This window comes from Anomaloglossus baeobatrachus, chromosome 12 (assembly GCF_048569485.1).
Source record: "Anomaloglossus baeobatrachus isolate aAnoBae1 chromosome 12, aAnoBae1.hap1, whole genome shotgun sequence".
Classification (NCBI taxonomy): domain Eukaryota; kingdom Metazoa; phylum Chordata; class Amphibia; order Anura; family Aromobatidae; genus Anomaloglossus; species Anomaloglossus baeobatrachus.
The window spans coordinates 53,863,428-53,887,524 of record NC_134364.1 but is presented as its reverse complement, the minus strand read 5'-3'; the positions used below and the strand labels follow the sequence as shown (position 1 = coordinate 53,887,524).

General features: G+C 45.5%; 1 protein-coding gene across 1 annotated transcript in view; it reads left to right on the top strand.

Annotated features, from left to right (window-relative positions):
• The window catches only part of EHD4 (EH domain containing 4), a 67,846-nt gene that overhangs the window by 6,516 nt on the left and 37,233 nt on the right, over nt 1-24,097 (top strand). The window contains exons 2-3 of the mRNA XM_075330813.1: nt 3,733-3,909; nt 19,047-19,144. Coding sequence (XP_075186928.1) covers nt 3,733-3,909; nt 19,047-19,144 — 275 coding nt within the window. The remainder of the gene's footprint in view (nt 1-3,732; nt 3,910-19,046; nt 19,145-24,097) is intronic.

Below are 24,097 nucleotides of genomic sequence, written 5' to 3'. Positions count from 1 at the left end.
CGGCTCCCTGCACATTCAGATCGTTGCTCTCTCGCTGTCAAACACAGCGATGTGTGCTTCACAGCGGGAGAGCAACGAGCAAAAAATGAACCAGCACTGTGTGTAACGATCAGCGATTTCACAGCAGGGGCCAGGTCGCTGCTTAGTGTCACACACAGCGAGATTGCTGATGTGGTCACTGGTACGTCACAAAAACTGTGACTCAGCAGCAATCTCTCTGTGAGAAGTACCCCCTAAAACTGTAAGGCTTGCTGGAAGGCACTGTATGAGTGAGCCTACCCTAAAAAATGCATATTGGGGCTCATTCAGACGTATGAGCATGGACTGGCCACTGGTTTCCCAACCCAAATGTCACACGTCGTATTTCTCTGAGGCTGTGGTGCTCGAGTCAGGAGATTTATGGGCAGTCTGTGCTTTGCAGTCTGTGCTTTGCAGTCTGTGCTTTGCAGTCTGTGCTTTGCAGTCTGTGCTTTGCAGTCTGTGCTTTGCAGTCTGTGCTTTGCCCGACTTGCATGGATGTCCTAATGTGTTCTTACATATAATATATGGCAACATGTTTGAATGTTAGTTTAGATCTGCTTCCCTTTTCCAATACATTGCAAATCTGGAATAAATTCTGCATGTGTAAGGGCCGCCATAAACAATCAGCAGTCTGCCAAACTCTGGTTGATCTCTCCTGACCCTCCCCGACTTCCTTTACACACAGAAAAGCTTGGCTTGTCCTTCCAGAGTTTTCTGCGTGAGCCACTGCCAAACTCTTCTGGCATAGACTTGACTCCAGGAACAACAAACAGATCAACCGATAGAAATCCAACAGGATGAGTCCTCCTATATAACTTGTCAGGAGAGTTTGGTGACCCCCATAAACATTAGACATTTGTCTGACTCTAGTCTGTGTATGGGGGGGTCTTCGCAGACAGAAATGCAAATAGCCCCCATTTATCAAAGCAATTTGTCCAGAATCCTGGTGTAAATTGCTCTGAAAAGATGTAACATCTCTGAGTTGCGTATACGTTTTGCGACTTTTGCTGTTTTTCTCTTGTATTTCTGCACTATTGACCTCAGCTGGGAGGACCGCAGCGTATAAAACTACTTGTAAAGGCCCCTTTACACACTGAGACTTTCAGCGATCCCACCAGCGATCCCAACCTGGCCGGGATCGCTACAAGGTCTCTGGTGAGCTGTCAAACAGGCAAACCTGGCCAACGACGCAACAGCGATCCGGACCTGCAGAGCGACCTAGCTAGTCAAACACTGGAAACGAGTGATGTGTCACAATATCTGTCAATCACTATTTTCTGTCAGTCGGTCTCTCCCTCTCAGTCTCTATTCTCTGTCGGTCCGTCACTGTCTCTGTCCCTCTCACAGTCTGTCGGTCATTTTCCCCTCCTCTCTTACTCACCGATGCGCGGCGCTGCACGGCATTCACACTGCTGCGGCGGCTTTTACTATTTTGAAAAAGCCGGCCGCTCGTTAAACAATTTCGTATTCCCTACTTTCTCCGCCCACAGGCGCCTATGATTGATTGCAGTGAGACACGCCCCCACGCTGAGTGACAGGTGTCTCACTGCACCCAATCACAGCAGCCGGTGGGTGGGTCTATACTGTGCAGTGAAATAAATAATTAAATAATTTAAAAAACCGGCGTGCGGTCCCCCCCAATTTTAATACCAGCCAGATAAAGCCATACGGCTGAAGGCTGGTATTCTCAGGATGGGGAGCTCCACGTTATGGGGAGCCCCCCAGCCTAACAATCTCAGTCAGCAGCCGCCCAGAATTGCCGCATACATTATATGCGACAGTTCTGGGACTGTACCCGGCTCTTCACGATTTGCCCTGGTGCGTTGGCAAATCGGGGTAATAAGGAGTTATTGGCAGCCCATAGCTGACAATAAGTCCTAGATTAATCATGTCAGGCGTCTCCCCGAGATATCTTCCATGAGTAATCTGTAAATTACAGTAAATAAACACACACACTCTAAAAAATCATTTATTAGAAATAAAAAAACACAAACAAATTCCCTCATCACCAATTTAATCAGCCCCAAAAAGCCCTCCTTGTCCGGCGTAATCCACGGAGGTCCAGCGTCGCTTCCAGCTGTGCTGCATGGAGGTGACAGGAGCAGCAGAAGACACCGCCGCTCCTGTCACCTCCACGCAGCTAATGAAGACAGCCGCTCGATCGCCTGAGCTGTCACTGAGGTTACCCGCTGTCACTGGATCCAGCGGTGGATGCAGCGGTGGCCGCGGGTAACCTCAGTGATAGCTCAGCTGATCGCGCTACTCACCGCCGCTCCGGTCAGCTCCACGCAGCAACTGAGGTGAGTAGCGCGCTCAGCTGAGCTGTCACTGAGGTTACCCGCGGCCACCGCTGGATCCAGTGACAGCGGGAAAACCTCAGTGACAGCTCAGCCGATCGCGCGGCTGTCTTCATTAGCTGCGTGGAGGTGACAGGAGCGGCGGTGTCTTCTGCTGCTCCTGTCACCTCCATGCAGCACAGCTGGAAGCGACGCTGGAGGTCCGTGGATTACGCCAGACAAGGAGGGCTTTTTGGGGCTGATTAAATTGGTGATGAGGGAATGGGTTTGTGTTTTTTATTTCTAATATAGATTTTTTCGGGTGTGTGTTTATTTACTGTAATTTACAGATTAATCATGGAAGGTTTCTCGGGGAGACGCCCGACATGATTAATCTAGGACTTATTGGCAGCTATGGGATGCCATTAACTCCTTATTACCCCGATTTGCCAACGCACCAGGGCAAATCGGGAAGAGCCGGGTACAGTCCCAGAACTGTCGCATATAATGGATGTGGCAATTCTGGGCGGCTGCTGACTGATATTGTTAGGCTGGGGGGGCTCCCCATAACGTGGAGCTCCCCATCCTGAGAATACCAGCCTTCAGCCGTATGGCTTTATCTGGCTGGTATTAAAATTAAGGGGGACCGCACGCCGTTTTTTTTAATTATTTATTTCACTGCACAGTATAGACACGCCCACCGGCTGCTGTGATTGGGTGCAGTGAGACACCTGTCACTCAGCGTGGGGGCGTGTCTCACTGCAACCAATCATAGGCGCCTGTGGGCGGGGAAAGTAGGGAATACGAAATTGTTTAATGAGCGGCCGGCTTTTTCAAAATAGTAAAAGCCGCCGCAGCAGTGTGACCGCCGTGCAGCGCCGCGCGGGGGATCGGTGAGTATGAGAGAGGAGGGGAAAATGACCGACAGACTGTGAGAGAGGGACAGAGATAGTGACGGACTGACAGAGAGAGAATAGAGACCGAGAGGGAGAGACCGACTGACAGAGAATAGTGATTGACAGATATTGTGACACATCACTCGTTTCCAGTGTTTTAAGTCCCCGTTACACACTGAGACTTTGCTGCACAGCGGGAAACAAAGGACCAAAGAATGGTCCTGAACGATTTGTAGCGATCACAACTTCACAGCAGGGGCCAGGTCACTGATGTGTTTCACACACTGCAATGTCGCTGGGGAGGTCGCTGTAACGTCACAAAACCGGTGACATTACAGCGATGTCGTTTGCGATGTTGCAGTGTGTAAAGCCACCTTAAGAAAAACGAATGTCTTCCCCGTTACTTTATAACCCGCTATTTGATCCTTCTCCTCTACCTGACCCCTGCGTAACACCATGTATCAGTAGTTCTGTTATCACAGTTCTTGAATTGTTATTATTGCATAATAATAGTTTATTGTTCTCTCCCTGTTTACCAGATACCTGCTAGAACAAGATTTTCCGGGAATGCGAATAGGACCGGAGCCCACCACCGACTCATTCATTGCTGTAATGCATGGCGAGAAAGAAGGGAGTATACCCGGGAATGCATTGGTTGTTGACCCTAAAAAGCCATTCCGAAAATTGAACAGCTTTGGAAATGCCTTCTTGAACAGGTACAGTCCATAAAAGAAGACCTAGCAAATTTGAGTAAAATCCATGTAAAAAAAAACCCACACAGGATAAATTTAGGGTGTATCTGCACTGGATATACCCGCTTCTGAAAAGCTGCTTAATGGTGAATTCTGCAGTGAAAATTCACAACTTAAATTAACGGATTGTAGATCTGACATTCGTATCCCTCGCTTAAAGGGAACCTGTCATCAGGTTTTTCCCTTATGAGCTGTGGCCACCACCAGTGAGCCCCTATATACAGCATTTCAGAATACTGTATATAAGAGCCCAGGCCGCGCTGTATAACATAAAAAACACCTTTTATAAAACTGACCTAGGGAGCAGTCCGGTCTGATTGATGTTGCTACTCTCGGTCCATCGCCTCCTCAATCTTGTGGGTTCGCCATTCTCCTGCCCAGCCCCGTGTGCATGACTTGTCTTTTACAGAGAGGCCACTATTGCGCTCCTACCTATGTGCGATTTGATCTGCCCGGCTCAGGGCAGAGCGAAGTACTGTACTGCACAGGTGCGATAAAAGGTCATAGACTGCTCGCGCATGCGCACTACAGTACTTTGCACTGCCCTCAGCCGGGCACATCAAAGTGTACATACGCCGGAGCGCAATGGAGGGCTCTCTGTGAATGATACAGGATGCATGAGGCGCCGGACCGCGAGCAGCGACACCCATCGGACCGGGACCACCCCTTAGGTGAGTATTATAAAGGTGTTTTTTTTTGTTATACAGCCCGGCCTAGGCTCTTATACACCGTATTCTAGAATGCTGTATATAAGAGCTCACTGGTGGCTACAGCTCATACGGGGGAAAACCTGGTGACAGATTTTCTCCAGACTTTGTGGAAGAGTCTCTGTAAAATCCCATCCTAACTATTTCCTACAGGACTATGCAGCACATTTTCTATCTTTAAAATCCGGATAGAGATTCTGCCGCGTATCTGACCCATCTGCACATACACTTTAACCCCTTAACGACCCATGACGTACTAGATACGTCATGGATCGTGTTCCGGTAAGCCCCGCCCCCTGCCGCCGGCAGGCGGCGGCGAGACGCGCACATATCAGCTGTTATCAACAGCTGATATGTGTGCCTGCTAGCCGCGGGTGGAATCGCTTCCACCCGCGGCCATTAACCCCTTACATTTCGCTGCCAAAGTCTTGGCAGCGATATGTATATGGGCGCCGCCATGACAGTGATTTACCCCGCCCCCGCCGGAAGTCACGTGACATGATCACGTGACTTTCGGCGGTTGCCATGGTAGCACAGGGTCATGTGATGACGCCTGTAGCTAACATGAGTCACTTCCTCTCAATGCCGGTATACAGCCGGCATTGAAAGTGAAGCAGCAAATCTGCAGTTCTCAGCTCTGTAGCTGAGATCTGCAGATTGTGCAAAGCGATCGGACTGCTGATCGCAATAACCCCCTAGGGGGACTAGTAAAATAAAAAAAAAAAGTTTTAAAAAATTAAAAAAAAATAAAAAAACCTAAAAGTTCAAATCACCCCCCTTTCACCCCATTGAAAATTAAAGGGTTAAAAAAATAAAAAATACACACATATTTGGTATCGCCGCGTTCAGAAATGCCCGATCTATCAAAATATAAAATCAATGAATCTGATCAGTAAACGGCGTAGCGGCAAAAAAATTCCAAACGCCAAAATTACGTTTTTTGGTCGCCGCAAATTTTGCGCAAAATGCAATAACAGGCGATCAAAACGTAGCATCTGCGCAAAAATGGTACCGTTAAGAACGCCAGGTCAAGTCGCAAAAAATAAGCCATCACTGAGCCTCAGATCCTGAAAAATGAGAACGCTACGGGTTTTGGAAAATGGCGCAAAACGTGCGCCACTTTTTTCGGACACGCTTGTGAATTTTTTTTAACCCCTTAGATACAAGTAAACCTATACATGTTTGGTGTCTATAAACTCGCACCGACCTGAGGCATCATACCCACACATCAGTTTTACCATATAGTGAACACGGTGAATAAAATATCCCAAAAACTATTGTACAATCCCACTTTTTTTGCAATTTTTCCGCACTTGGAATTTTTTTTCCGTTTTCCAGTACACTATATGGTAAAACTTATAGCTTCATTTAAATGTACAACTCGTCCCGCAAAAAACAAGCCCTCATATGGCAAGATTGATGGAAAAATAAAAAAGTTACGCCTCTCGGAAGAAGGGGAGCAAAAAACAAAAACGCAAAAACGGAAAGTGACCGGGGGCTGAAGGGGTTAAAGGGATTTTTCCTGAAATCAGGGGAAAAAAACAGCCAAAAACTGAATACCCAGTGATGGGCATTACAAAAACATACCCATGCCATTCCCCCCCTTCTGACATAAAGGTTGTATGAAATCTGTAGCTCCATGGTGTCTCTACCATTTACTTGCCTGTGCTGCTTGTGTTGGGCACATCTATAGTTTTAGCCTCCTGCTCAAGCTGCACTTCCAGCATGCTTTGTCATCTGTACAGATTGGGGATCATGCGCCACCCTTTCTCTACAAGTGCTGCTCTTTATCACATGTATTGGGGACATGCTACTGTATACTGGGACCTCATAAGCACTTTATATTCACTGCTTAAAGGGGTTGCCTGGCCTTGGGGTACAAATCTGAAGTCAGTCTATGACTGCAAACTTGTCAATCTTCCCTGCATGCAGTGCACATGTGGCCAGGATTCGCCAGTGCTGGGAGCAGGAAGGCATGTGACCACAAGCATGCGATTTGCGTTCATGCAGTCATGTGCCGACTAGATGTGTGCAGCGTTACGCAATACATGTGAATTGAGTGAGTTCGTATAAGTCTAGTCAGACTGTGTCCGGGACTACTAGTTGATACTTGGGGGTCACATGACTGGCCGCTCTTGGCACTGGAGAATCCTGACAGTGAGCACACTGCGCACTGTGTGAATTCACAAGTCCGGAGTCAGTGACTGAAAACTTGTACGTCTAGGTCAGACAACCCTGTTTAAGCCCTAGCCGCATTGAAATATGGACTATTTGCGACTGCATATTGCAGACAGGGACTGGCTTTGTGTGATTGTCCACATTTCAGGCAGGTGCAGAAGCTGTCCCTTCATTTCATGCATTAATATGGTTTTTAAGGCAAGTGAGCGGAGGGTTGGAATTCATGCTGAAATTAAGCTGCGTCAAAACCTGAACAAACACTGATCTTGGGAGCATACCCCTCAATGGACCAAAATTGTGTTTATTATAATTTTTTTTGTTATGTATTTCTTTTCTTTTTTTTTTTCTCCTTTTATTCCTTTTATCTTCCCCCCCCCCCCCCCCCCCTTCCACATGCAGGCAATTAATTATGGTTGATTATTGATTATCTGCCTTACGCACTGAGGCACTGGCAATAATGTGTCTAAAGGCCCAGTCACACACAACGACTTACCAGCGATCCCGACAACGATACGACCTGATAGGGATCGCTGGTAAGTCGCTGGGAGGTCGCTGGTGAGATGTCACACAGTCACATGTTAACAACGATGCAGTAATGATCAGCGACCTGTGTAACTATGTCTGTGGGCGTTGGGACTGTGTTAGGAGGTCGTTGGTAGTCGTCAAAGACAGTGATGCTTCCTGCCCAGCAGGACATCGCCTTTAAAGAAAATGGTCCGGACCATTCGGTAACGACTAGAGATCTCACAGCAGGGGCCTGATCGCTGGTAGATGTCACACATAACGAGATCGCTGGCGAGATTGTTGCTGCGTCACAGAATCGGTGACTCTGCAACGATCTCATTAGCGATCTCGTTGTGTGTGACGGGGCCTTAAACCCTTTCCTAGATGAAAACATATATAATAGGAAGTTTCCAAAACCAAAGTATTTTTTAAAAAAAATTTGACACACCAAGAAGGTAAACCAATGATATACATGCATAGAAAAAAAAAGTACAGTGGGGGGAAAAAAAACCCACTTTGCTAATCTAGAATATCTGCACCACCAAACACACAATGTGGATACTTGGCCTTCTTGCCGTCTACCTTTTGCTAAAAAGAAAAAGTAATTGCAAACTAGAATTCCTGTGTTTTTTTTTTTTTTTGTGGAAATGTACATAAATATGAGTAAGATTAGCGAATGTTTCATCAGAGGCCGTTGGAAATCACATGAGCATCGGAAGAGAATACTGTAGATCTGCTGATGCAAGACCGAAAAAGTGACAGCGCCTTTTCATTCAGCGAGTATATGGTTTATGGCCGCCCACAGATACTACAGTTTGATAGTGTAATCTATAAAAGAGACTTGCTTGTCAGCAGGTTCTCTCCATAGAAAAGGCTAATTTGTAACTACAGCAATGCTGGCACTGGACCATGGGTTATCAGATGCCAGATGGTGGTATTGTAAGGCCATGTGCACACACTGAGTTTTTTGGCTTTTTTTTCACAAATCTGCATGTCTATCCTTATGTCAGCAAAGTCAGTGAGAATTTTGAAGCATTGGGCACACGTTGCTTCTTTTTTCTTTGCAGATTTGGTTGCAAAAAAAAAAAAAGTAGGGACTTGCGTTACGATGCATATAAGCTGGTGGCAGAAATAAAACTTGTATAAAAAAAATTCAATTTTAAACTAGCTACAATTCCTTTTTTTAAAAAAAAAAAAAAAAAAAGTTACTAATCTGCTAAATTGAACACTGTGCCATCCCCACAATTGGTCATTGTTTGCTTTTGCATTGTGTTGATGTCTGTCAGTGTGACCCCTGCAGTCAGTCACTAGATTCGGTTGTGATTAGCTGCAGAGGTTATGTCTGTTTCTCAGTGATCTTGTGCAGTAAATGGATGTTACATATGTTACATAGCTGGACAGGGTCAAAATATCCCCCCACTTGTGATATTGATGTGCTTTAATAGCTCTAAGGCCGGGGCCGCACGGGGGACTGCTGCGATCCTCGCATGAGACTCGGATCACGCTGGCAGCACGAAAGGAGCAGAGTGTCATGCTAGTGTCACTGCGACTGAGGTTTGATAATGCGATCGGACCACAGCTGAGGAGGGGCGGGCCGGCATTTATCTCCCTCTCTCCTCCGTTGCTGGCTATTGCCATTCTCGCCCTGCACTCGCATTACTCCGATGTACCATGAGTGCAGTGCAATTTCTCTCTCTCTGCATAGACTTGAATGGGTGTGAGAGAAACAAGGATCGCATTGCACCTGCAGCATGCTGCAACTGTTTTCTCAGTCCAATTAGGACTGAGAAAATAATTGCTCATGGGAGCTGACACACAGGCTAATATTGGTCCGAGTGGAATGCAAAGTTTTATCGCACTCCACTAGCTCCGATTTTCATGCTGTGTGTCTTAGGCCTAAGACAAACCATTTACCATCACACTACATATCTAGGTAGATTTACCAAGTGTGGGCTATATACGGGCCTGGTCTGCCTGGCGTGTGGGCTATATGCGGGCCTGGGCCGCCTGACGTGCGGGGCTATATATGGGCCTGGGCCGCCTGGCGTGTGGGCTATATGCGGGCCTGGGCCGCCTGGCGTGCGGGGCTGTATGCGGGCCTGGCGTGCGGGGCTGTATGCGGGCCTGGCGTGCGGGGCTGTATGCGGGCCTGGCGTGCGGGGCTGTATGCGGGCCTGGCGGTGCGGGGCTGTATGCGGGCCTGGCGTGCGGGGCTGTATGCGGGCCTGGCGTGCGGGGCTGTATGCGGGCCTGGCGTGCGGGGCTGTATGCGGGCCTGGCGTGCGGGGCTGTATGCGGGCCTGGCGTGCGGGGCTGTATGCGGGCCTGGCGTGCGGGGCTGTATGCGGGCCTGGCGTGCGGGGCTGTATGCGGGCCTGGCGTGCGGGGCTCTATGCGGGCCTGGCGTGCGGGGCTATATGCGGGCCTGTGGGCTATATGCGGGCCTGGGCCGCCTGGCGTGCGGGGCTATATGCGGGCCTGGCGTGCGGGGCTATATACGGGCCTGTGGGCTATATGCGGGCCTGGGCCGCCTGGCTTGTTTTATATTTGTTACTTTTTTTTAAAAAGTAACTAAATAAATTTCTTTACGTTTCATGCACCAGAATAATTATTTATTTTGGAGTCACCGTTCTGGTGAAGTCATGAAATGACAATGTCCTTCTATTGACAATGACTTCCGCACTCCGGTCAGGTGATTGCTGCTGGCGTCATTACACTGAAACATTACTCCGTACACAGTGACTATTTCCAGCGTCTGCTCACCTTTATGTATCAATTACCGGTGAGCTGTGTCAGCCTTAGTCACTTTATATGTCTGTTTGTTTTTTCAATGCTATTTATTGAAAAATTCCTCAGAATAAAGATTACAAACGTACAAATAACATAGAATGACTGCATGTGTTACAGGTGAGTTGCTATCCATTCAGCACATTGATACTGATGTTATATCAGGTTGTCAATGATTATTATATAGTAGGATGTTGTTTTATAACGTATTATATTCTTTAACAGTATAAAAATGTCCATATTAAAGGTCATACATTTATACTGATGGGAGGACCCAGACTGTCAAAGTCCGTATCCATTGAGGTTCACAAGTACTGGAGTGCCGAGCCTGGGCCTGGAGTTCTTGAGGAACTCCGGGTAACTATGTGGGTTCGGCAATTTGGGTAATAGGGAAGGAAAAATAGGATAAGCAAGCGCACTATACTTACCAAGTCTCCGGCGTGGCTGTACACTGCTTCTGAGTTGCTTGTTTTACTTCCAGGGCCGCTCATTAGTCTTCATGCATATGCACTGCTTTCCCTGCCAACCAGCAGTCCTGGCGCCCCTGATTAGTTGCAGTCAGACAGCGCCCCCTCCTTTGTGTGACAGCGTGTTTGACTGCTTGCAATCACAGATGCTGTCTGCAGGTCACTGTAGATTGAGGTAACAATACAATTGGTATAGAGTTCCCCCCCCCCCCCTCCCCATATTATACCCAGCACAGATAAAGCCATGGCTACAGGCTGCAGCCTCCAGCTGTGCTCTTATCTTGACTCTGTAGAAATTCCTATCCATAAAGCTGGGGTCACACTAAACGACAGCGACGTCGCTGTTACGTCACCATTTTCTGTGACGTAGCAGCGACCTTTGTAAGTCGCTGTTATGATCGCTGCTTAGCTGTCAAACACAGCAGCCGAAGCAACGATCATAACGACACGCGTCGCTGTGCTGCAACATGTGCAGAGAGCCGCGCACACTGAGCGCTGGCTCCTTGCTCTCCTAGCTACAGTACACATTGGGTTAATTAACCCGATGTGTACTGCAGCTACATGTCACAGTGCAGAGAGCAGGGAGCCGCGCACACTGCTTAGCGCTGGCTCCTTGCTCTCCTAGCTACAGTACACATCGGGTTAATTAACCTGATGTGTGCTGCAGCTACATGTGCAGAGAGCAGGGAGCCGCGCACACTGCTTAGCGCTGGCTCCTTGCTCTCCTAGCTACAGTACACATCGGGTTAATTACACGATGTGTACTGCAGCTACATGTGCAGAGAGCAGGAGCCGGCGCTGGCAGTGTGAGAGCGGCGGAGGCTGGTAACGAAGGTAAATATCGGGTAACCACCTTGGTTACCCGATATTTACCTTGGTTACTGCTTACCGCAGCTGCCAGATGCCGGCTCCTGCTCCCTGCTCGCTTCATTTCGTCGCTCTCTCGCTGTCACACACAGCGATCTGTGCGTCCCAGCGGGAGAGCGACGACCAAAAAATGAAGCTGGACATTCAGCAACGAGCGGCGACCTCACAGCAGGGGCCAGCTCGTTGCTGGATGTCACACACAGCGACAGCGACGGGACGTCGCTGCAACGTCACAGAAAATGGTGACGTAGCAGCGACGTCGTTGTCGCTGTGTGTGACACCACCTTAAGTCTGAAACCTGCAATACATCAGGATACATAGTGTGAGATTCAAGAGGTCATAGCGGTGGGTGATTAATGGTGTTTGGGGAGAATCACACCACTTCTCACAAATTCTGTGGCACTTCTGGGGACACTTATATTTTCATATGGAATTATATAATTTACTATTTTCTTCCATTGATTAATAGTAGGTGTCTTACTCATCATCCATCACCTGTAACTTTGTGCAAAAAATATTTTATCACAGGGTGGCCATTTTTCCTTGTCTATGATTCCCAAAATACAAATTTCTGGGGTGCACTCCACCAATGCCCCGATTTATGCACACCAGCGTGGACACATCACTCCAGTATTTCCTTATCTCAGAATTCCACATAAGATCCCAGAAGTCTGCACCTAAGACATCCATCAGATGTTAATCTACCAAATCTATATACTTTTAAGTGGGGTTAAGTAAGGCTGGTGTAAAATTAATATAATTATATATATTTTCTGCTGGCGATACCACCATATGGGCTTCTAGAGTGTCACTCCACTGCTCCCAGTCATTGAGGGTATTAATTATCGCTCTAGTCTAATGCCCGTCCCCGCACACATGACGTCACAAAGACACAGAATTGTGTATTCACTTAATTCTATGCAATTGACTTAATCTTTCTTTCCTTGTCGTATCTGGAGGCAGTTGTAAAGTCCATAGAAAGAATGCTGGCTTCCGGTGAACCCCTTCTTCTCGGTTGGCCAGTGGCGATCTTGGTGGTATCGGTGGGGAGGTTTCAGAAGGAGTTGCACAATGCGGATGGTGATAGACGCTTGCGAGGTGCCACATTCTAACACTATCAGATGGGAAACAAGTATTTGCACATTCCAAGGCCTGTAAAGGGGCTGACTTTCTGCTGACCTCAAAGAACAGTCTTTAGTGACTAGTCCTTGATTTTTGTCCTGCATTCTAGGAAATATTATATAAAAACAGATGCTGGGGCTGAGACTCTTTGGTCAGTCATTTGTTGGGTGTAACTTCCTCATATTTAGGGAAACTTTTTCAATGAGGTTTTGTCAGGAAGCCATGTATATGGTCAATGAGGTGTTGTTCATTTCGGAGAAGTGTATTGCTTCTGTCAAGATGTGGAAAACTTCTCTGCTGTTGCTTCAGTATTTAAAGGGCAACCATCCATTCATGTGAATGCAGCTCACCAATAAAGCAATGTAACAAACTCCCTATTTGTGTGCACAAATATCGCAGCAGATTTTTCTGAAACAAAAGTATTGATATGAAAAAATGCTGCATAAATTGTGCATTTTTTTTCTTTTTACATGCATTGGTTTTTTTTTCTCATTCGTTTGAATTCAGTGAAAATAAATCAAAAACCCCTGAAACAATTTGACACCTTGCGAATTTGGAAAACAAAAATTCTGTGGTTCAGAACCGCTAGCAAACATGTGCATAATGAATCTTATTCAGTTCCTCGGTGTTTAAAGTGCAGCGCACTTTAGCCTGGAAAAAAATGTCAAGTGTGAACAAGAACAAGCCCAAATAGTGCTTCATGCTGCTTGTCATCATGTGGCATAATGCTGCAGAGTTTCAGGATGTGCCACACAAGTATTCATACCTTATTAGACATATGTGCACAAATGTCCCCAGAAGCGTCTGCATTCTCTTCTCTCTGCATATTTTCGTCCATTGCCCGTCAGCCACGTAGAAAAGACCAATAATATATTAATTCATTTATATAGCGCTATTAATTCCACAGTGCTTTACATACAATAGCAACACTGTCCCCATTGGGGCTCATAATCTAGGTGTGTGAGTTGTATTTTTTTTGTAACTGTTGGAAAACAGTGGTGTGTGTGTGTGTGTGTGTGTGTGTATGTGTATGTAATAGATAATATATATATATATATATATATATACATATATATATATCTATAATATATATGTACGGTATAGATAATATATATACATATATTATATATTATATAAAAAAAAATTATAAACATTTCGAATGGTAGGGTTCTATATCATAGCAATGTTTGAGGGGGGAAATTCCACTGAATACGCTTGCAGGGAAGAGATGTATATGATGAAATATACATGCATATATACATACAGTGGCTGAGCTAATCACCAATTCTCTAATTAAATATATTTCTTAGGCTATGTGCGCACGTGTGCGTAATTCATGCAGTTACGCTGCGCTTTGTAGCGCAGCGGAACTGCATGCGTCCTGCGTCCCCTGCACAATCTATGGAGATTGTGCAGGGGCCGTGCGCACGTGGCGTCTTAGAGCGCAGCGCTTCGGCTGCTGCCCGAAGCGCGCATTCTAAGAAGTGACATGTCACTTCTTCCGTGCGCTTTGCCGGCAGCCCCTGCTCTGTCTGTGGCAGGAGCTGCATGCAGAGCGCACGTTCTCTGCCGGCACCATGCGCTTCAGAACGGAGCTTTTCAGCTGCGCTCTGAAGCGCACCTTTTAGGTGCAGTGCAGAGCGCACACGTGCGCACATAGCCTTAATGTGCTGTTGACATTTCTCACGAAATGTCAGTAAAAACCCATCAAATCATAGATGTCCATAAATTGAGTTGTGTAATAATAAAAAATTACACAGGAAAACGAATTGAACACTCTACAGAAAGAGGTGCAAAAAGCTAAGGAAAGTCATGACACCAGCTATCAGTAATTAGAAAGCAATCCCACCACTTAGTGAAAAATATTAGCTGTTTCAACTGATGGCCTATAAAAGGTGTCTCATTACCAAGGTGCAACACAAGAAACATTTCATGAGGAGTAAAATCAGGGAGCTGTCTCAAGATTTAAGTAACCTTATTGTTGCAAAACATACTGATGGCATTGGTTACAGAAGAATTTCTAAAGTATTGAAGGTTCCAGTGAGCACTAATGGGGCCATAATCCAGAAGTGGAAAGAACATAATTTCACCGTAAGCAGCCACGATCAGGTGCTCCCTGCAAGATTTCAGACAGAGGAGTGAAAGAATTATCAGAAGAGTTGTCCAGGAGCCAAGGACCATCTGTGGAGAGCTACAGAAAGACCTGAAATAATCAGGTACAATTGTTTCAAGGAAAACCGTAAGAAATGCACTAAACCTCCATGGCCCGTATGCACGCTCACCACGCGGAACTCCATTGCTGAACAAAAAGCAGGTTCAAGCTCATAGAAGGTTTGCTCAACAACATTTAGGCAAACCTGTGAAATACTGGGAGAATATAGACTGGTCAGATAAGACCAAAATTGAACTCTTTGCTGTATGTAATACACACCATGTTTGGAGACCAAAAGGCAAATTGTCCCAGAACACCAACAGTAAAGTTTGTAGCTGGGGAAATCATGGTGTGGGGTTGTTTTTCAGCATATGGCAACCTCATGTAATTTGAAGGAAGGATGAATGAAAAATGTTCAGAGACTGATAAATATCTGCTGCCATCTACCAGGAGGCTGATGAAACGAGGGTGAACATTTCAGCAAGACATTGATCCCGAACACACAGACACGGAAACTCTCAACGGGTTTCACAGAACATTAAAGCTACTAGAATGACCGAGCCGATCACCGGAGCCAAATCCAATAGAACATTTATGGAAGGAACTAAAGCTCAGAGTACATAGAAGGAGCCCACTGAGTCTTCAGAATGTGAAGAGTGTTTGTGTGGAAGAATGGGCCAAAATCACACGTAAGCAATGCAGGACACTGGTCTCTCCATACAGGAGGTGCTTCATTACCAACAAAGGCTTTTGCACAAAGTATTTAAATTTAATTTCAGCCAGCGTATTCAATAGTTTTTCCTGTAATTTCTCATTTTTTTCATGTTCCTGGTAGTTTGATCCTTTTCTTCTTTGTGATTTTATTCTTTGTCATTTTTTTCTTGTGAAATAAAGGAAAATAATAATAATTATTCCATTGTGTTGCTGTTTTTATTATTTTTTCCTCTCCCCTCTTTCTGACATGGAGGTTATATTTTTATCTGCGCACCGTTTGCTAGGTGACATGGACTGCTAGTAATTCAGGTAGGCGAGCTGAGAGAGTATCCATCCTGTCTGGGTTGTCGTGTCCTTACGCTGCATCCACCCATAACGGCAGCTCATTATTGGGGAAGAATCAATCTATATTACACCATGATACTGTAACAAGATATGGTCATTACGGTCTGAAAATAGAAGTGGCGCAGGAGTCCACGACAAATCTGTCTGCCAAAAGACCTCAAACCTCATTTCAGAAAATCGTCTTTATGATGAAATGTAATAATTATAGCTGAATTAATGAGCACTCCTCAAAATATACAGCATCCAGACCTGCCCTGTTATACCGGCTTGCGGTTCTTAAAATCTTAACCGTCCTGTGCTCATTATTACAATGACTCAATTATGCATTGTTCATAATCATTACTTCAGACTGTGCCATGTGAGGTTAATCACGCCCTTCTAGGATTTCCATTATTTGAATAATATGTTTACATTTTGCATTTTTTCTGTGCTGGTTTAGTGCAGAAAAAGACAATTTTAATTGCAATTTCAAAATACAGTTTTTTGGGTTTTTTTTTTCCCCCCTTTTCCCTCAATCTCATTCACATCTGCATTTATTTTTTTCCTTGTGCATGTGCGATAACAGATTTTAGATTGCTGCTCTCATTTTCTAAATTACCTTTTTAATAAAAAAAAAACAAAAAAAACTGATCCTGTTACTCAGATATGAGAACATTTTGGGTTTTCTGTCTTTAGAGCATTGTCTGATTTAGAACAAAATAATAGATGAGTGTTCTCTCACCTCAGGACCTTTCATTTGTAACACACATCATCTACAAAGGTTCTTTCCATCAGAAGGACCATACATGTTCTTACGTTACAGTAAATTGATCCATTTTGAACTGTGACATTCTTCATGTCCCCTGTGGAGGCACTGCAGTGGAACTGAACATTTGCTGCCATATTCATTTGTAGTGATGAGCGAGCACTAACATGCTCAGGTGCTCAGTACTGGTAACTAGTGATGAGCGGGCACTAACATGCTCAGGTGCTCAGTACTGGTAACTAGTGATGAGCGGGCACTACCGTGCTCAGGTGCTCAGTACTGGTAACTAGTGATGAGCGAGCACTACCATGCTCAGGTGCTCAGTACTGGTAACTAGTGATGAGCAAGCACTACCATGCTCAGGTGCTCAGTACTGGTAACTAGTGGTGAGCGAGCACTACCATGCTCAGGTGCTCAGTACTGGTAACTAGTGATGAGCGGGCACTACCATGCTTAGGTGCTCAGTACTGGTAACTAGTGATGAGCGGGCACTACCATGCTTAGGTGCTCAGTACTGGTAACTAGTGATGAGCGGGCACTACCATGCTCTGGTGCTCAGTACTGGTAACTAGTGATGAGCGGGCACTACCATGCTCTGGTGCTCAGTACTGGTAACTAGTGATGAGCGGGCACTACCATGCTCTGGTGCTCAGTACTGGTAACTAGTGATGAGCGGGCACTAACATGCTCAGGTGCTCAGTACTGGTAACTAGTGATGAGCGGGCACTACCATGCTCAGGTGCTCAGTACTGGTAACTAGTGATGAGCGGGCACTACCGTGCTCAGGTGCTCAGTACTGGTAACTAGTGATGAGCGGGCACTACCATGCTCAGGTGCTCAGTACTGGTAACTAGTGATGAGCGGGCACTACCGTGCTCAGGTGCTCAGTACTGGTAACTAGTGATGAGCGAGCACTACCATGCTCAGGTGCTCAGTACTGGTAACTAGTGATGAGCGGGCACTACCATGCTTAGGTGCTCAGTACTGGTAACTAGTGATGAGCGGGCACTACCATGCTTAGGTGCTCAGTACTGGTAACTAGTGATGAGCGGGCACTACCATGCTCTGGTGCTCAGTACTCGTAACTAGTGATGAGCGGGCACTACCATGCTCAGGTGCTCAGTACTCGTAACTAGTGATGAGCAAGCACTAACATGCTCAGGTGCTCAGTACTGGTAACTAGTGATAAGCGGGCACTACCATGCTTAGGTGCTCAGTACTGGTAACTAGTGATGAGCGGGCACTACCATGCTCTGGTGCTCAGTACTCGTAACTAGTGATGAGCGGGCACTACCATGCTCAGGTGCTCAGTACTCGTAACTAGTGATGAGCGGGCACTAACATGCTCAGGTGCTCAGTACTGGTAACTAGTGATGAGCGGGCACTACCGTGCTCAGGTGCTCAGTACTGGTAACTAGTGATGAGCGGGCACTACCGTGCTCAGTACTGGTAACTAGTGATGAGCGAGCACTACCGTGCTCAGTACTGGTAACTAGTGATGAGCGAGCACTACCGTGCTCAGGTGCTCAGTACTGGTAACTAGTGATGAGCGAGCACTACCATGCTCGGGTGCTCAGTACTCGTAACTAGTGATGAGCGGGCACTACCATGCTCAGGTGCTCTGTAATTGTAACTAGTGATGAGCGGGCACTACCATGCTCAGGTGCTCAGTACCCGTAACTAGTGATGAGCGGGCACTACCATGCTCAGGTGCTCTGTAATTGTAACTAGTGATGAGCGGGCACTACCATGCTCGGGAGCGCTGTACTTGTAACGAGCAGTTTGATACTCAGATGGGCGTGACTAGTGTACCCAGTTTAATGGAAGTCAATGGGGAACTCTAGCATTTTTCCGGGAACCAAAAAGAAATCTAAATTCCACATTTAGTGTGATCGTCTCTTTGCCTTCAAAATAGTATTAAAGGAGTTGTCCACTATTGACAACCCTTTTCCTAATTCATGTTTCCTCTCAGTAAAATAACACTTGTACTTCCCGCCAGTGTCGAATCCATTCCAGAACCACCTCTCCTGGGGATAGTGTGACATTGTCACCTGATCCCTTGAGAAAATCAGTGCTAGCTTCAGTCTTTCTTCCTTTAAACAAATCAAGACACCCAGAGGAAATGAGAGCTTTGGTTGTTCTCTCATTTCATCCGAATGTCTGATTTATGTTAGAAGGGGAGAGGGAAGTCTGTGTTATGTCACGCAATCCCTGCAGCTAATGTCACACTATCCCCAGGAGAGGCAGTGCTAACACAGCCCGAACTGCGCCACCACTGAAGGTGAGTATAGTGTGTTTATAATTTAATTTTTATATATATACATATATATATATTATTTATATATATAATATTATATTATTTATATAATCTATATATTATTTATATATATATATTATTAGTGTTATATTATATTTTTTAATTTTATTTTTCACACAGTACTGAATGTTTGTGTCTACAGCAATAAACCTTTATGGCCATCTTAAAAGTAGTTATTTTTTTGGCTGTTTTTCAGGTTTATGTGCTCACAACTGCCCAATCAGGTCCTGAAGAGCATCAGCATCATAGACTCCCCCGGCATCCTGTCTGGAGAGAAGCAGCGGATCAGTAGAGGTTGGTTACATTCATGGTCTGTACATGGAGGATGGCACAGCTGTCTCACATTCTGACTTGTCACTACTGGGAAGTCGCTGTCATGAATGAATGAACACATTGATATTTACATTCATTTCAGTAACTTCATGTGACAACTCCAGTGTTTGGTATTTTGTGTGAACTACTATATTTAAAAGTGCATTTTTTTTTGCATCATTTTAGGCTTTTTGTAATTGAAACCATTCTATTTAAAAAAAAAAAAAAAAGAAATTTGTATAATATACAAAAGCTTCTCAAATTAAAATATCAAAAAGTTAAATTTTAAGTTAGTCAATACAAAAAGGGAAACACATACAGTATATAGTCATTACACATAGTGATCTATATCAAGTGTTTATTTCTGTTAATGTTGATGGTTATGGCTTACAGCCAATGAAAACCCAAGTCATTATCTCGGAAAAATAGAATAATTACTACAAAACACTTGCAAAGGCTTCCTAAGTGTTTAAAATGATCCCTTAGTCTAACTCAGTAGGCTACACAATCTTGGGGAAGACTGCTGACCTGACAGATGTCCAGGAAGCAGTCATTCACACACTCCACAAGGAGGGTAAGCCACAAAAGGTCATTGCTAAAGAAGCTGCCTGTTCAGAGTGATGTATCCAAGCACATTAATGGAAAGTTGAGTGGAAGGAAAAAGTGTGGTAGAAAAAGGTGCACAAGCAACTGGAATAACCGCAGCCTTGATTGGATTAAGAAAAGACCATTCAAAAATTGAAGGCAGACCCAAAAGGAGTGGCCTGCTGCTGGAGTCAGAGCTTCAAGAGCCACCACACACAGATGTATCCACGACATGGGCTACAAGTGTCACATTCCTTGTGTCAAGCTACTCATGACCAATAGACAATGCCAGAAGCGTCTCACCTGGGCCAAGGAGAAAAACAACTGGACTGTTCTCAGTGTCCAAGGTGTTATTTTCAGGTGAAAGTAAATTTTGCATTTCATTAGGAAATCGCGGTCCCATAGTCTGGAGGAATAGTGGAGGCCACAATCCAAGCTGCCGAGGTCTAGTGTGAAGTCTCCACAATCAGTGATGGTTTGGGGAGCCATTTCATCTGCTGGTGTAGCTCCACTGTGTTTTATCAAGACCAAAGTCAGCGCAGCCGTCTACCAGGAAATTTTAGAACAGTTCATGCTTCCCTCTGCTGACAAAGCTATTTGGAGATGGAAATGTAATTTTCCAGCAAGACTTGGCACCTGTCCACACTGCCAAAAGTACCAATACCTGGTTTACTAATCACAGTATCACTGTGCTTGATTGGCCAGCAAACTCGCCTGACCTAAACCCCATAGAGAATCTGAGACACCAGAGCCAACAATGCAGACCAGCTGAAGGCGGCTATCAAATAATTTGGACTTCGATAACACCTCAGCAGTGCCACAGGGTGATCACCACCTCCATGACACGCTACATTGATGCAGAAATTCATGTAAAAGGAGCCCGGACCAAGTATTGAGGCATTTACTGTACAGACTTTTCAGTAGATGCCAACATTTCTGAGTGTAAAATCATTTTTTCCAGTTTGTCTTATATAATATTCTAATTTTCTGAGAACTTTTGGGTTTTCATTGGCTGTAAGCCATAATCGTCAACATTAACAGAAATAAACACGTGAAATAGATCCCTCCTGTGTGTAATGACTCTATATAATATATAGTAATAGATCCCTCTGTGTGTAATGACTCTATATAATATATAGGAATAGATCCCTCTGTGTGTAATTGTGTCGCCCACCTGCAGCGGTCACCTCAGGGACATCGCTCCACCCTCCGGGACGCCGCAGGGTCTTCACTTTGGTAGATCTGGCAACAGGTATGTCAGGTTATTTGTATCTGAGTCGTGACACCACTCACGGCTTGCGGTCAGGGATATGGGTGACCGCCACTGCAGTTTTAACGAGCGTCTGGGGCTGATGTAATCTGCAGTCAGATGGTTGGGCCTCCCGTGAGTGAGGCTGGCCCCAAGGGCTCGGGTGTGTAGAACAACAGGTTCCAGAATAACTCAGTCTCAGTCCAAAATGTCTTGCAACTGATCTTTACTCACTTTTTGATGTTTGATGAGGTACCCGGGCGATGCTGAGATGAACCAGGTGAAACCAAGAGCTCCTTCAGGCCGATCTGAGGGTAACTTAACTCGCCTTCCTAGCACTTCTTGTTTCTGATAACCCCTGGCTTGGAGTACCGTGGGATTCATCCAGGGAAGTCGCTACTGCCTTTTCTCCCCTTTTTGGTCTGTTTGCCGGCAGCGTGGAACTTGGTGAGATTGCTTCTGGCACTATCTCCTTATGGGTCCCCGCGTTGCTGCTGAGGCTCAGACTCTGTGTGTTTGGTGAGGTACCTCCAGTACCCTCACCGGCAGGTTTAGCAGCTAGTTAAAGTTAAGGCTACTCTAGGGACCTGTTCTCTGTGCGTGCCTGGTCACCAGCAGTCCCTGTACTCTACTACCTCTCTTCAGGTGTCTTTCAGACTGACTCTCAGGTAACAGTTCTCCACCGCCAACAGCTACTACATGTGCAGGGTCTGGCTCTTCAGCGCGTGCGAATCACTGTCTCCTAGCAACTCCTGCGCTTCACCAGCAGACTGGCTCACTACACCTTCACTTCCGTGATTGCCTCTGCAACCTAGCTTCCAGGCCCTCCCCTACACCCCTTGACAAGATGTGGAGGCAAGCCCCCTCTTGGGTCTGCCCAAGAGTCCCCTCTAAAGGTGTGGGAGACCTGGTCGCTATGTGTCTGTGCGTGCACACCCTATTCCAGCCTTTAGGATTACCTGAAAGTACTGACCCAGCATGGGTGCAGTACTCAGTGGTGCCTGACCAGGTCAGGGGCGCCACATAATGACTCTATATAATATATAGGAATAGATCCCTCTGTGTGTAATGACTCTATATAATATATAGGAATAGATCCCTCTGTGTGTAATGACTCTATATAATATATAGGAATAGATCCCTCTGTGTGTAATGACTCTATATAATATATAGGAATAGATCCCTCTGTGTGTAATGACTCTATATAATATATAGGAATAGATCCCTCTGTGTGTAATGACTCTCTATAATATATGCGTTTCACTTTTTGTATTGAATTACTCAAATTAACTTTTTGATATTCTAATTTATTGAGATGCACCTGTATACCGTATATATCATACATACACATGGAAGCCAAAACATTTTGCTGGATCATTCATGAAATCAAAATTAACGCCACAAAATTGAAATCATGTAGGTCCCAACAGTCTTATAGTGGCTTTTTGACAGTAGGCTTTGTAGACCATGCAAAAATAGACTCAAACTTACATGTACCCATAAACAGAAATGTGGATGTTAAGCCATACATTCTTCTTATTTTTCACCTAAGGTATGATTTTATTATTTCTGATTTGATATGGGGAATATTATGACATGAATGCTGTGCGCCCCCTCTTTGACGTTCACTAGTGATGAGTGAACGTGCTCGTTACTCGATCGAGCATCGGGATACTCATGGAGCTTCGCCAGGTATCGTGCGTGCTTGGCACTGCTTGTTACTTGATCGAGCATCGGGGTACTCATGGCGCTTCCCCAGGTATCGCGCGTGCTTGGCACTGCTTGTTACTTGATCGAGCATCGGGGTACTCATGGAGCTTCCCCAGGTATCGTGCGTGCTTGGCACTGCTTGTTACTTGATCGAGCATCGGGGTACTCATGGCGCTTCCCCAGGTATTGCGCGTGCTTGGCACTGCTTGTTACTTGATCGAGCATCGGGGTACTCATGGCGCTTCCCCAGGTATCGCGCGTGCTTGGCACTGCTTGTTACTTGATCGAGCATCGGGGTACTCATGGCGCTTCCCCAGGTATCGCGCGTGCTTGGCACTGCTTGTTACTTGATCGAGCATCGGGGTACTCATGGCGCTTCACCAGGTATCGCGCGTGCTTGGCACTGCTTGTTACTTGATCGAGCATCGGGGTACTCATGGAGCTTCGCCAGATATTGCACGTGCTTGAATATTTCGTCCATGAAACAATGATGACCACAGTGCACAGGCTTTTTTCATTGCATGATGTGTGCAGACACCCCAAGGAGAGCTAGTCAGTCTCTGAATGGCTCTCTGGCTCTCCCGGGGGTTAAAAAAAAAAAAAAAAAAAAGTGTTCTCGAATGTAGTGACCCTAAAAAATAAACACCCACCCTCCCTCGCGCCGGAAATGCTCTTATGGCTGTATGTGGTTGGAGACCCCAGGCCAATCATTGACTTTCCATAGTGCTCGTTCCTCATGTTGATATTGTCCAAGCGTCTGACCAGTTGAGTAACGAGCATTTGAGCACTTTAGTCCTCGCCCATCATTCGTGTGCACCTCTAAGCCCAGTTCTGTAGTTTCTCCACTTTAATATACACTTGCATGAGTTCTCTTGCTGTCTTGTTAAAGGAATTTTCCATGCTTGTAAGAAATGTTTTACCCGTGTGTTAAAATGATATATTCACCTTTTTAAATTCCTTGTTAATTGACGATCACCACTCCTGCAATGTGTCATTCTAATGTGATTCTCCCCTGACGTGTCATCACCTCACTGCAGCAGAAAAGACGGAAGTGAGTAGTCGGGTGATGGGGTGCGAGTGATATTCAGTTTTTATTGTTTTTTTTTTTTTTGTTAAAATCTATGTGTAATAAATGAGGCCCATAGTAGAAACTGATGTTCTAACACAAACACACTAGCTGTAGTACCCTGGATAGTAACTCTGTCTGTGTCTGTCTGTCTGTATCATTCTCTCTGTATCAGCCTCTGTATCAGTCTGTCTGTCTCGTTCCTCGTCTCTCCACCGACATCTTATTACCTCACACATAAGCTTCTTATACTAACAATTTATTTTGTTCCTAGAGTAACCACTCACCGCTCCTATTAATAACCTGTGGCTCGCAGCTCCATTGA